The sequence below is a fragment of the Triplophysa rosa genome, linkage group LG16 (assembly GCF_024868665.1).
Source record: "Triplophysa rosa linkage group LG16, Trosa_1v2, whole genome shotgun sequence".
In the NCBI taxonomy this organism is placed as follows: domain Eukaryota; kingdom Metazoa; phylum Chordata; class Actinopteri; order Cypriniformes; family Nemacheilidae; genus Triplophysa; species Triplophysa rosa.
In genome coordinates, this window is record NC_079905.1 from 14,480,020 (window position 1) to 14,494,114 (window position 14,095).

A 14,095-nucleotide genomic window follows, 5' to 3' on the forward strand; every position below is an offset into this window, starting at 1 on the left:
TAAATTATCCACCCGCCCGTACGTATAATTTTCTCTGATATAGATATCCGCAACCGATCGTCACTTTAATTACTCTAATTCTTTGTTTTAAGCATGATGTTATCAGATTCAGTGACGTTATAACTAATCTGCCAATCTCGGATACTAAATTAATACGCTGATCGTAAGATGCTTTTAAATGAACATTTATTTATAAAACAAAAGTTTGTCTTTGGCCAGATTAGCCTACATTTTCTTAATTAAATAAACACAGGCTTTATCCCTTCAGACTTTGAATATCGCCGTTTCCGTCATTGCAACACACAAACACACACGAATGACTGGATAACGGTAAATTTTCTAGCCCTCACAGTTGTTGCATATTACATACCCAGCACTTGATTCATCCTCGTTAACCACTTTGCTAAAACGCTCCCACACGGCACTTTTCTTTCTTTCTTTCTTTCATTCCTTTTTGTTTTGTTTTTAATTCTCCCTTTTTAATTTTCTCTCGGATCTGTTTCGCCTCCATTTCTGCTTTAAGAAATGGACCCCCCTCTACGGCTGACACGCGCGTATTTCTTTTAAATGAGTGCAAATTAGCGTCTGCCTGATGAAAAATGCATTTAAAACACATTCGTATTTTAGAGAAATGTAGTTAATATTTGTATCATTAATGACTGATCTCATCCACCCGCGACCCACCCATCAATCAGAATGAATTTTTTTAATACCTGACCCGTGGATGTAACCGCCATCCGCACATCACTAATGCGCACACACACAATATCAGTGTATTACACAGAAAAGCTTTCACAGCCGATGTTAAAGTCATGGAAGCTGTTATTTGACCGTTGGTTATCTTAGAATGTGTGTCGCTGAATTCTTATTACCAGCTGTAGGACTGTGATGAAAGTGAAAGTAATTAATTGCGCAGCTCAGTCAAATATTTACAATCTCTGATAACCAAACACTACTCCAGCGGCTCTTCCTCTTCTCTAAGGCAGGCCTCGCCCCTTTTATGGCGTATTCCTTTGGGCAGAGGTTTTTCAAAAACTCATCAGTGACATCATTTACCCGGGAAGTATAGGGCTGTAGTCCGATTCCAGCCGTTCTCTGTAGTCCTTGAAAAGCGAATTCTGTTAAAGACAATATCTTGCTTGGCATTGAACTTTGAGCTTTATCATTTTGCAGATATTGTTTATGCTCTAACAGCAACATTACGCACTAACTAAAGTTTGAAAACTGGCATCATGGGGAATGACCGCTTTAATGCCAATCAGTTTCTGATGCTTTAAACATCCTGTTTCACCTGGCAATGTACCAGATAACATGTAAAAATGTTCTGTAAATGTAATTTCATGTTGACTTTAAACCCAGCCGTGGCCACCACAACCCAGCTCCAGTTTAAAAACACACACATGCCATGATAAGGCACTGGCACACCCTCTGTACAGCAGTGACCAAGAGGGACTGAAATTACACATCGCTGCAAGTAGTCAAGTTATTATCAGGCACACTATTGAGCTGGTGTCACATGACCGTACATGAGCCAAGCAAAGACAAACACACGAGTACTATTGTGATTGTGTTTCCATGTCAATTAACACCCTACAACTTTTTACCTCTTACTGCACAACAAAAGCACGCACGTTGTACAAATTACAACGAATTGCGGAAACAGAACAGACCCATCCGCTCGAGAAAGATGTCCAACTTCCTATCTTGAAAAAAAATGTTACAGAGAAGTTATTTGAAAGAGGAAATGAGCACACATTTGTTCTGACAAAACTCTTTGATCTAAGGAATGGGTGAACTATTCCTTTTAACACTAATGATAGAGACATTTCTTCCTCCATCCCAGAATCATTCCCATAACCAGATAACCATAAAAAGAATGCAGCTGTGCACATCACAATGCCAATAGGACAGACATGGAAACCCATGACCTCATAAAGAGTCGTACAGCAATTTAAATCAACGAGCAACAAGGACAAATAGACATGAACCTCTCAATGGATGTCTACAACATCAGGAACTGGATCTCGTATGACTTCCATTTAATCTGAGAGCACAAGTTTGAACACCACGGTAAAGGAATAAAGACAGTATTTAAAGCACCTAATAAACCACAGCATCTAATCAATTATTGTGTTATTCCAACCACACCTCGTCCCGTGACTGAACCAAAATGGGAATCATGGGACGTGAGCAAAACTTTAGCGGCCTGAGCGGACATATATCCCATGGAAAATTATGGGTGACAACAAGATAGAGGAAGTTTGAAAGAAAAACAATGCAAGGTGGTAATAGGGGTGTGCGATATATATCGTATGCGATAATATCGTAAAACGATGTGCGAAATCACATTATCGAGTATGTCACTCACTTTTAATAACCAATCAAAAACCCGCATTCACTGTCTACGAATTCACTGCGTGCTGTAGTCACCTACTGCGCCGTCTGCGCGTGCGCATTCAGAGCGTGACATAGCAGCGCATCCATGCGGTCTTTATGACAGAAGTTAAAGATGAGCAAGAAAACAGGGAGAGAAAATATTCAAACACCAACAACCTCGCAACCTATGCTGGATTTAATTGCCAGACGTGGGTCGTCATCATTAGCATGGAGGTGGTTTGGTTTTCAAAGGTCAGACGTTATTCAAAAAACGGCAATCTGCAAACTTTGCCGAAAGTCTGTAGCCGTCAAAAGCAGCTCAACAACCAATCTTTTTCACCATCTTCGAACTAGCCATCGCCAAGAGTACGACGAAAGTGAAAATCTGCGGGAATCAACTGAACACGACCCGTCTGCAGCAGACAGGGTAAAAGCAAAAAAAACACGCAGCAAAAACATTGGGGGAATCATTTGGCAAACAAGTACCGTACGCAGGGTTCCCACACTTTCATCAACACCAAATTCAAGGACTTTCAAGGACTTTGTCAAGCACATTTTGGTCAAATTTAAAACTGTGTTTTTGTGCCGCCGCCGGGCACTTTGGGAGAAGGATACCATTTTTTATGATTTCTCTCTTCACAAGGACACCGCATTGAAGGCTTTGGCCTGTTGCTGTTATGGGTTCAACAATGCTGCCATATTGGAGAGGACAAGACATAAACAAAAGGGACCTTCTTTGAATAGAAAGCACAATAACGTTTACATTTCACATCGTTCTTTTGAATGATTTACAGTCTACGTGGAGTATAAAAATGTCTTGTCTCGAGTTACAAACCCGATTCCAAAAAAGTTGGGACACTGTACAAATTGTGAATAAAAAAGGAATGCAATAATTTACGAATCTCATAAACTTATATTTTATTCACAATAGAATATAGATAACATATAAATGTTGAAAGTGAGACATTTTGAAATGTCATGCCAAATATTGGCTCATTTTGGATTTCATGAGAGCTACACATTCCAAAAAAGTTGGGACAGGTAGCAATAGGAGGCCGGAAAAGTTAAATGTACATATAAGGAACAGCTGGAGGACCAATTTGCAACTTATTAGGTCAATTGGCAACATGATTGGGTATAAAAAGAGTCTCTCTGAGTGGCAGTGTCTCTCAGAAGTCAAGATGGGCAGAGGATCACCAATTCCCCTAATGCTGCGGTGAAAAATAGTGGAGCAATATCAGAAAGGAGTTTCTCAGAGAAAAATTGCAAAGAGTTTGAAGTTATCATGATCTACAGTGCATAATATCATCCAAAGATTCAGAGAATCTGGAACAATCTCTGTGCGTAAGGGTCAAGGCCGGAAAACCATACTGGATGCCCGCGATCTTCGGGCCCTTAGACGGCACTGTATCACATACAGGAATGCTACTTTAATGGAAATCACAACATGGGCTCAGGAATACTTCCAGAAAACATTGTCGGTGAACACAATCCACCGTGCCATTCGCCATTGCCGGCTAAAACTCTATAGGTCAAAAAAGGTCAAAAAAGAAGCCATATCTAAACATGATCCAGAAGCGCAGGCGTTTTCTCTGGGCCAAGGCTCATTTAAAATGGACTGTGGCAAAGTGGAAAACTGTTCTGTGGTCAGACGAATCAAAATTTGAAGTTCTTTTTGGAAAACTGGGACTCCATGTCATCCGGACTAAAGAGGACAAGGACAACCCAAGTTGTTATCAGCGCTCAGTTCAGAAGCCTGCATCTCTGATGGTATGGGGTTGCATGAGTGCGTGTGGCATGGGCAGCTTACACATCTGGAAAGGCACCATCAATGCTGAAAGGTATATCCAAGTTCTATAACAACATATGCTCCCATCCAGACGTCGTCTCTTTCAGGGAAGACCTTGCATTTTCCAACTTGACAATGCCAGACCACATACTGCATCAATTACAACATCATGGCTGCGTAGAAGAAGGATCCGGTTACTGAAATGGCCAGCGTGCAGTCCAGATCTTTCACCCATAGAAAACATTTGGCGCATCATAAAGAGGAAGATGCGACAAAGAAGACCTAAGACAGTCGAGCAACTAGAAGCCTGTATTAGACAAGAATGGGACAACATTCCTATTCCTAAACTTGAGCAACTTGTCTCCTCAGTCCCCAGACGTTTGCAGACTGTTATAAAAAGAAGAGGGGATGCCACACAGTGGTAAACATGGGCTTGTCCCAACTTTTTTGAGATGTGTTGATGCCATGAAATTTAAAATCAACTTATTTTTCCCTTAAAATGATACATTTTCTCAGTTTAAACATTTGATATGTCATCTATGTTGTATTCTGAATAAAATATTGAAAGTTGAAACTTCCACATCATTGCATTCTGTTTTTATTCACAATTTGTACAGTGTCCCAACTTTTTTGGAATCGGGTTTGTACTTATAATAGATAGTCAGACTTAGAAAATTGTTTGTTGTTTTGAGGAATTTAGAAAATTCACACTGGTCAATTAGTGATAGGACAGGCGCACGCTTATGATAGAATAAAGGACTGAAGCGGAGACAAGTATCACACAGAAGGGATTTCTTTTGCGATGACAACCGACTGGCTGTACATTATCCTGATTTTAACATGGCTACTTGCCTCAAGAGCAAATTATATCATGTATTATGTATTGATTTTAAATATTTTATTAAACCATTTCTAACAAATGCAAACCTACTGCAGGGAAAACATTTTTACTTTTGGTTTTTAGGCAAGAAAAAAGTAAAAAAAAGACAAACATTCAATTTGGTTTAATCATTTGTAAATATAATCTCATATATGTTGTTATTATTATTGTACAATGACAAGTACCTGGTAGTGTTGTCAAAAGTACCGGTACTTCGGGTCCAAGTCGGTACCTAAAAATAAAAAAGTTGTCGGTACTTAATTTTCATAAGACCCGGTACCACCGCCGTCCCGGGTCAACCGGGTACTGATGTTCTGTCTGACAGGTTGTCAGTCGGAAACTTTTCATAGACGCAATAAGACGTGATGAGCGGATAAGTGCAGCTCCGATCCACAAGAGATGCGCGCAGAAATACTTCAGATTCAAGTCATATCACGAAGAAAACGAACAGAGTTTTGTGGTGAAAGGAGGAAACATCCGGATTTAAGTTAACAATTCAAGCGGTAAGTTTCAAATTCTGTTCGCGTTTGCATTATGAATGTTGTATCATATGTTAAGTTAAAGGTTACGTTAAAATAAACGTCCCTGTTTGAGTGTTAATTTGTTAGCGCCAATGTTAATCCAGTCAAGTGTCGTTATTAATCATTTAATGCTTTTATAACTGTAATGGGGTAAAATAAATGGGAGGACAGGATGGGGTTTACAGTACCTATTTTATTTAGGCCTATCTGAAATCTATGTGCTAGAAAACTAGCATACTAACTGTATGACTAGCAATGTGTATGTCTTGGATAGATAACTCTATTAGGTTTAAAAAGCCACAATTAAACTAAATAAAAATCTATCTGTTGCATTTATTATTTTAATGTACAGTTACCTTAATGTAAGTAATCTTGTGTAAGTGCAGTATAAAAACTGATGTTTGTTTTAATATTGCATATGCATGTTTGTTCAGTCAGTTGACTTACTAAAGTTTATTCTATTTGTCTTCTACAGCAGCAGACTGAGGAGGATGTTCATCAGCATGAAAGACCCCAGTGAGCACACCACCGTTTCAGCAACAATTAACTTATACTTCATGTATACAAAATGGCATTGCTTTCTATACATTTATATTACCAATGAGTTTTATTAATAAAATTGTGTTTCATTTAGCATGTACTGGTGTTTTGCTTTGGTACCAAAATTGGTACCGAGAACCGTGGAATTTTACTGGTATTGGTACAGACTACTGAAATTTTGGTACCGTGACAACACTAGTACCTGGATGATTGTGCATTATTAGTTTTGATAATAAACAGATGAGAATGCCCTCAAGGAGCTTAATTCAAAGGGTTCTGCCTTTCAAGGGTAGTACAACAAAGGTGAGTTCACTTCTGTTTGGAATTCGCCTTTCATTTGAATATTTTTATTTTCAATTTATTTATTTAGCATTCAATGTGACAAGTAATCAACGGTGACCTGAGAGCGCTATGTACGCTCAATGTCATCTGTCAATCTGCGTAAATAGTGCTCTGGAAAGTTTCAAGACATTATAGCAAATAAATTGTAAATAAAAATATATGATATTACTGTATGATGATTATTATTACTGTTATATTCAAAATTAGGTGCAAAGCAGTTTCTAAAAGATACAGATCTCTGATGCGTGTAGGAATACACCAGCATTCAAACATTTCGTTCCATCACTGCTGATATGGTGAACTTGATAAAAAATGACTGAGCGACTTCAGACATAGCAAGCTCAAATATCCAAACCTCCGCCCAAACACACAGCAAAAGTTCATTACTGCAACAGATAACATTGCTGGGAGTATGTTTTTGTTTTTGATAAACCAATGCTATCTAGCTAGCATTTCAGTGTTTCTTAACATCCTAAAAACGATTCAAATTCTTAAGGCACATTTACTGACAAGAATAATGATAACTAATGGAATTATTCTTGAAATGAACGTAGCTGAAAAGAAACTTTTTTAGCAGTGGTTTAATACAACATATGTTTGACTGTATACGATGATCTTAACCGTTTTGCTTGATGCATAACCTGGTGGTGTACTCCACATCTTAACTTTGATAAACCATATTTTTATTATAGCTCAAGCATCGTTGAATTTGCACTTCTCTGGCATTGAGCGAGTTAAATAACTCCACGCCTCTGACTGATTTACGCAGTACTGCACATGATCACGATTTATCCACTCAAAGCCTCTTTTTTTAAGTTCTTCCCGCTTTCCCCCAGATCAGCAACGGTTTTTTGTTCTGGCTTCGGCAACACTAACCAATATTTTTAACAGCACTGCAACTAACAAAATCTAGTTTGTTTAATTTAAGCACTTTCAAGTACCTATGTCTGTTTTCAAATACTTTCCAGTCCTTGAATTCATATGTCAGAAATTCAAATACTTTCAAGCACTTTCAAGAAGAGTGGGAACCCTGCTTACGACAAAAAAAGTGGCAGATGGCAAGACATAACAAATGCGGTCAGCAATTACATTGCCAAACTGTACTGTGTCATTTGTTTACATTATAGTACTATATTTGACTGAATCTTAAGTGATTTAATTTTTTTGCAAATTGTTGAAAACTGTTACATTTTCTCTAGTATCTTTGTGTAATTGTACAGTGCTACTGTTCGCAATGTATTTTATTTAAGCTTTTTGACACATTTTACAGAACTTGAAGAGAGTCATTTGTTTATAAATGCAAACATTTAAAATTGTAATGTAAAAAATATTTTCATTGAGCAGTGTTTTGTAATTTCTTTGTTTTGCTATCTAAAATAATAAACCTTAAGACCTCTCTTCAATTTATTGTTTTCATTATTACTATTATGAGTAATCAATATTCTGTTAGCGTGTTGCAAAATTAAGCTAGTAGTACAATATAAGACTTACAAACATATTTTCTAAGGATGCATTTAAAATATCGTTTGGTTATCGTTATCGGCAAAATCCCAGAACACATCGAGATTTTTTGCCAATATCACACACCCCTAGGTGGTAAAAAATGTAACATCATCAAAGGGAGTAGGATCTAATCTAGTCTCGCGTAGCTTTGGCCGCTTTTATTGGTCAAGGCCCGCCCAAAAGACAATATGACTGACAGGTGAAGCTACCAATCCAGTATAGTTTTGTGCTGCATCATGTTTAGTGGCGTGGAAATGTCCCCACAATTACAGACCGATGTGCAACTAGTAAATCATTCATTCACGATCGTCTCCAAATTTACTTTTACAATGGCGCTTCAGTCTCCTAGAGCACCAGCTTAAACACACATGTAAATACACGTAACTAAAGCAAACTAATGTAAGCACAAAACAGCTGTTTAGTAAGTTTTATGCATTAAAACAGAAAATACACGAAACCTACTTGGCAGAGAACAATAGCATTACTTACCATTGTAGAACAGTGTGCACTTCGTCGACAGCCATGCCAATAATACGTTCCCGGTAAACATTTGTTTGGAGCATATCTCTCCACTTTTTAACTCCAACAAGCAGTTCTGGAGAACCAAACACAAGACTAAACCGTCCAACTGCTATGTCAGCGTCTGTTCTTTCATCTTGGCCCGCATATGCGGCGGATATCCCCTTCTCGTTGTGAGGTATTTTACTTGATCTTCCATAATAGATGTGAGAGGGCAAACAACAAGCAAAACTGTATCTCTATGGTACCCCTCCAAATTCTGGGAGACGGTCGGCCAGGCTTGAAAGATAAGACTTTTGCCATATCCAGTCAGCAAACACGTTAAAACATCTCTTTTAGACTCCACTAAGTACCTCAAACAAAACTCTTGGACGTCTTTTAAAGAATCTATACTATGAACCTCGCATACGTTTAAAAAAGCAGCGTTTAGTCGGTCTTGATGAACGCTCATTGTCACTGATGTAACACGGAAGCTTTCTAATTCGATCGGACCGCTTTGTTTTGTTTCCCGGCGGACCGTTAAAGAACGCGACACACACGTCTCCCAGAAATCCTGTGGAATTTAACCAATCAGACAACGACTTCGAACTCGTTGAAGTGTTTCCAAAAAAGTGTGCCAAATGTATCAGACGTTCAGACAACGGATCGTGGGCGTGACGTCTGAGGCTGAGACTAGATCTAATCTAACGTGGAACACATTACTGACATGGTGTGTAAAGGAAATTATCTTTTAACAATACCACTAATTCTGACAGCCCAGAGTTAAAAAAATGGATTTTTCCTTGTTCAAAATTAAATGAAAGTTATAAATCTGCTTGGTCACATGGCTGAACAGAATCTATTCCTGCAAAACAGTTGGAGACTCATAGTACTAAGTCCTCAGGCAGGGTCTGTAAATGAACACCCGCCAGGCACCAAATGCAAGTACATTTTCTATTTGGCCAGTGAATGCAAACTCAATTTATGCAGATGCAATGAGAGTCTGGGCTTATACATATTTTGGCATGACAAAAGTGTTGCCCAACCAACAAAATAATATTTTACAGCACATGTTAAATAATTTAATCAATAAGTTAAAACTGAGCATACTAAAAAGGCGCTTATGAAATCAGCTCTGTAGGCTAAAAGGCTCATTTCAGACCCTGCATGGCCTCAAGTTTCTCTCTTCAGTGTAATGTTAGTCAACATCCTAACCCTGCCAAAATTCTCAACTCTGTGTAAAATAAAATAAGCCATATATTTACATTTGACGTTATGACTCGACTCGCCCACTGTAGTTTTGTTAAAAAAGTGAGAAAAGATCTGAAAATTCTCAATAAAGTGGTAAAATATTCACATTTATGTTTCAGGAAGACCGGCTTGCATAATTTTAAACGACAAATGCGAGAAATCTGCCATATTCTATTAAAGCCCTAGCCCAACCAAAAATAATGTACTGCAATGGTTTAGGAATATTGCTGTAACACTATGAGGTTTTTGGCCTTCATAGATTTTATACAGTAAAGAGATGACAAGAAATCATACAGCATGAAAGAGGGAAATAGGAAGTCTGGAAATTACCCCAAGCCATGAACAATAAAACACTGACAGCCAATCAAAATCAATTCTAATTATAAAAGCTCACTCATTTGAAATGTAAAACTGTAATGTGCAAGCTTACAATAAACATAATGTTGGTTGTGATTTTATCATAATGTAGTTATTGTTATATCATCTTAAGAGTTGTCATTTTTGGTGTGAAGAGGCCTTCAGTCTTCTTAGTTTGGCTACCCCATTGGTTATTTGACAGATGACAAAGTACAAGAACATAGGGTGTAAATGTCCACTTTTAACTGTGGGGGGATATATACTGTAACAGATATGCCAAAACCGGCTCTGAAATTAAATTACAATGACAGCAAAATGTGATTTTGTGGTTCTCAAACTGGGGGCTGTTTCCCCCTGGGGGGGGCCCAAAATGGATCCAGGGGGTCCACAAATTTTGTGGCATTTTATGAAATTTAGAAATGTATCATACAATTTAGACCACCAACCAAAATAATTGATGTTCTAGCATTTTACCTGAATATGTTTTTGGTTTAATTAAAATTCTACGTTTAGGATTATAAGTCTTTATTTGGGGGGCCGCAAAACGATGCACTCCACACAAAGGGGGCCTTACAACGAAAACGTTTGAGAACCAATTCACTGTAACAGTATGTGTACACATCGTAAAAGAATTACAAAAATGTAGCCAGAGACCAACAGGGACATCAAGACAACATTTGAAATAACATCTAAATTAAATGATAAAAAAATTCTTTATACTTCAACAAGCCATCACAAAACCTGTCATTCCACATTCTGATGTTTTGAGAGCGCCATCATCAAAAACACATGTAGTGAAAGCATGTCTGAAAGAAAACTGTCTTAACATGCAGACCAGAGTTTCAACACTGCAGCGCACCAACAAACTTCACAGTGGAAATTTCCATCCGCTGAGATCATAAAAATTCTCTGGTAGTTTTTGGCAAAAGATAAAAGTCAGGTAAGCGTTCAACCTCTATATCTGACTGGTCTACTTAACCAATTAAGCCTAAATGTGTGACGTTCACATTTATGAGAGACCAAATTCAACAATACCTGTAAAGATTGGATTACAGGTTCCTCATTCCACAGTGAACTGCTATTAGTTTTTTTACTTCTCTGTTTCTATGACAGCAAGATGAGAAGAATGCATTGATCTAGCAAAGCACTGCCTAAACAGCAGATCACTACAAATCAAGTCTATTTATTTAAGATGTAAACTGACTTTCACAGTGTTAAAAGCAGGTTTTCTTATCCACAGGTCACTACTAAACAGGAACAGAAGGCTACACCCTCTGCGTTCAGTCTCTGGGTGAGAGGTTTCCCGTTGATGACTCACTCTTTATATCCTTAATGCAACAAAGCAAGTTTGTGCCACATCCTTACTACAGATTCGCTAACTAGGGATTTCTACGATGCTTCCAACAAACACATTGTGCATTAGCAGTATGGGATACACAAATAAATCTACTGGAAGGGGGTATACCTGCCCACCATCTCTAGGAAAATAAACGAAAGGTGTCTCTCTGGCTTTGTCTTGCAATCTGCTCATCAGGTCGCACAATGGCCTGTGGGCAGCAGCTGTAGAGAGACATGGGCATGCAGAAAAGAGGAATGAGCAGATGGCAGCTCTGCGTGAGAGAGAAGAGGGGTGGGGAACAGAAGATTCAGACAGGAAGGCTCTGGCTCCTGGAGTGGCTGCTCATCAGCTCACTAAAGCCCAGGAGGGATGAGAGAAAACAGGCCACTCAGATCCAAGGAGTGGGGAGGAGATGAGTAGACCAAGATGGACACAGAATGGTCAGAAGAACAGAGAGGACTACAAAAATAAGCTCTGTGTGACATTTAGTGATGAGGAAATTACAAAATATTAGATCTGCGTGGTTGATAATATATAACAAAACAGAAATGCAATGTTTTAACTTTTTGTCATTTGAGTTGGTTGGTATAAGGTAATTATAGTATGATATCATTGAATATCATCCTCATATCTCAGTTTTAGTTTGGGTTCTCAGGACTTTACTGTCCATTCTGTTGACTATTGTGATAGTTGTTTCTGTTATTTAAAGAATGTTTAAATTTGTGAAACATACATTTTATTAAATGAATATACACGGATAAAGATATTTAGTGTATTTCTCTTATACTGCAAGTAAACATCTTATTAATTATTTATTTGATTAATTAAATTAAATTTGTGACACAATGTTTGACCATTTTTAATGAATGACGCACATAAAATATATGAAAACTTGTATGACAATTAATCACAATCATTTTCAAAGGCCTAAAATATACAAATAATCACCATAATCACAGTTATTTACTTATTAGACAACTGTCAATCAAATTTCATAATTCTAAGTCTGACAGCCCTACACATACATAGTAGTGTGTCAACCACCCTATTGTTATTGACATCTAGCATCTTAACAACAACCTAACTTTATTGACTACTATAGAAATATATCAGACACTATAGATGGTTTCAGCGCAACAACAAAACAAAACGTTATGTGGCCCAAACTTAACTTTTGGTAAACCTCCACAAATAATAAATAATTGTTGAGTAGTTTTAATGTAATTTAATACAATTAATATATAATAAAATATTTATATAAGTTAAATATCAAATAAATTGTTATATCATAACCAAATACAGACCAGATGTTAACTTAGGGCCAGGCGCATGCATCCAATGAAGCCGTCTATAGAAATCTCAATGTCTTCAATATTTCTATCAGGTCACATTCTGGGACACAGCACACAATGCAGTTACACAAAGGTTTTGGGGCACAATATGCGTTTAAATCAATAGAATGTAGGTCAATGTGTTACCTCCCAGATGATAGCATCAACACCAGGTATCTCAACACAATCAGAGTACACACTGAACCACAAAAACAACATTTACACACTGTTAAAGCAACGTGTGCAGTGGCCAAAGAGGAACCCAGACTCAACAGATACCAACAGTGGGAACAGCCATCACAACAACCTTATGTTCCACATGTCTTCTTGAGATCCAATCTCTACATCTCCTATTTTAGTCAGATTCTCTAAATTAAAACAAGTTAAACAAGAATGAAAAAATAAAAACAAGAGGAAACATCAATAAATGATAACGATAAATAAGAGAAGGGAAAGGGAGAAAGCTGTCAAAACTGTGACATCTTTGTATATCAGAGCGTTTAGGGTATATCAATGACCACTGGTATGCCTTAAAATAAACAGATGGTCTACAAGACATTACAACAAAAAGCTAATTTTTCAAACTGATTCAACACAAATGTACCACCAAGATCAAGTCAATGACATTTCATGTGTGGAAACACAGACACACATTTCCAGCAGGTGTTTGAAGATAACAAATGGTTTAAACAGGCTGTCGATTCTGCAATGTAAGCCCACGCATGTTAAACAGTTACAAACATCCTTATTTATTACACCACAAATATGTTTTTCAGTTAAAAGATGGGAAACGATGGTTAGGATCTAGTAACGTACTTCCCAAATCAATTTTACTAGTGTAACGTTAAACAATCACATATTAGGTAATGAAATTCATCTCATTCTGAAAACTACTCTAAACCAAACGCAAATTTATAAATATTTCCTCTGACCAACTGTCACATTACCAACTTTCACACAAGAAATTAAATCGAGCACTTTTCTAAAAGCATCTGCTGGCTGTGCTAACAAACAAGCTAGCTAACTTCTGAAAGTTGAGTTCAGTTGCATTTCTTATCTAATCTTTTCCGCATGTCATTTCAGGCTCTCAGAAGATTTCAGATACCTTGATCGGCTTCCTCCATCCTGTCTTTGCGGATGTTTTATTCTGTAAGTTATTCTGGTACCCGCGGTCTTGCTTTCCCACTTCAATCTTGCAAATTTGAGCTCAAAGCTGCCACCGCAACTGGGCTGCTGCGCGAGGTGGGGTGGGGTCGTCTGTGGCGTCACGACGCAATGCACGTAGAGATGTAAACAGCAACGCGCACGAGGTCCCACCTGCGCGCCACAATAAAAGCTTATGCTGATTCTGCTGAAACAAATTCATAC

General features: G+C 37.8%; 1 protein-coding gene across 2 annotated transcripts in view; it reads right to left on the reverse strand.

The window, feature by feature from the left end:
• The window catches only part of tpd52 (tumor protein D52), a 29,694-nt gene extending 15,687 nt beyond the window's left edge, over positions 1-14,007 (reverse strand). Inside the window, exon 1 of one of the 2 annotated variants that reach the window (XM_057354026.1) lies at positions 13,833-14,007. In XM_057354026.1, the coding sequence (XP_057210009.1) occupies positions 13,833-13,851 (19 nt within the window). In that variant the 5' untranslated portion in view covers positions 13,852-14,007. Of the gene's footprint in view, positions 1-8,440; positions 8,459-13,832 lie in introns of those variants that run through there. The other variant, XM_057354025.1, reaches the window with a different exon arrangement.
• Between the last annotated feature and the right edge of the window lie 88 nt (positions 14,008-14,095).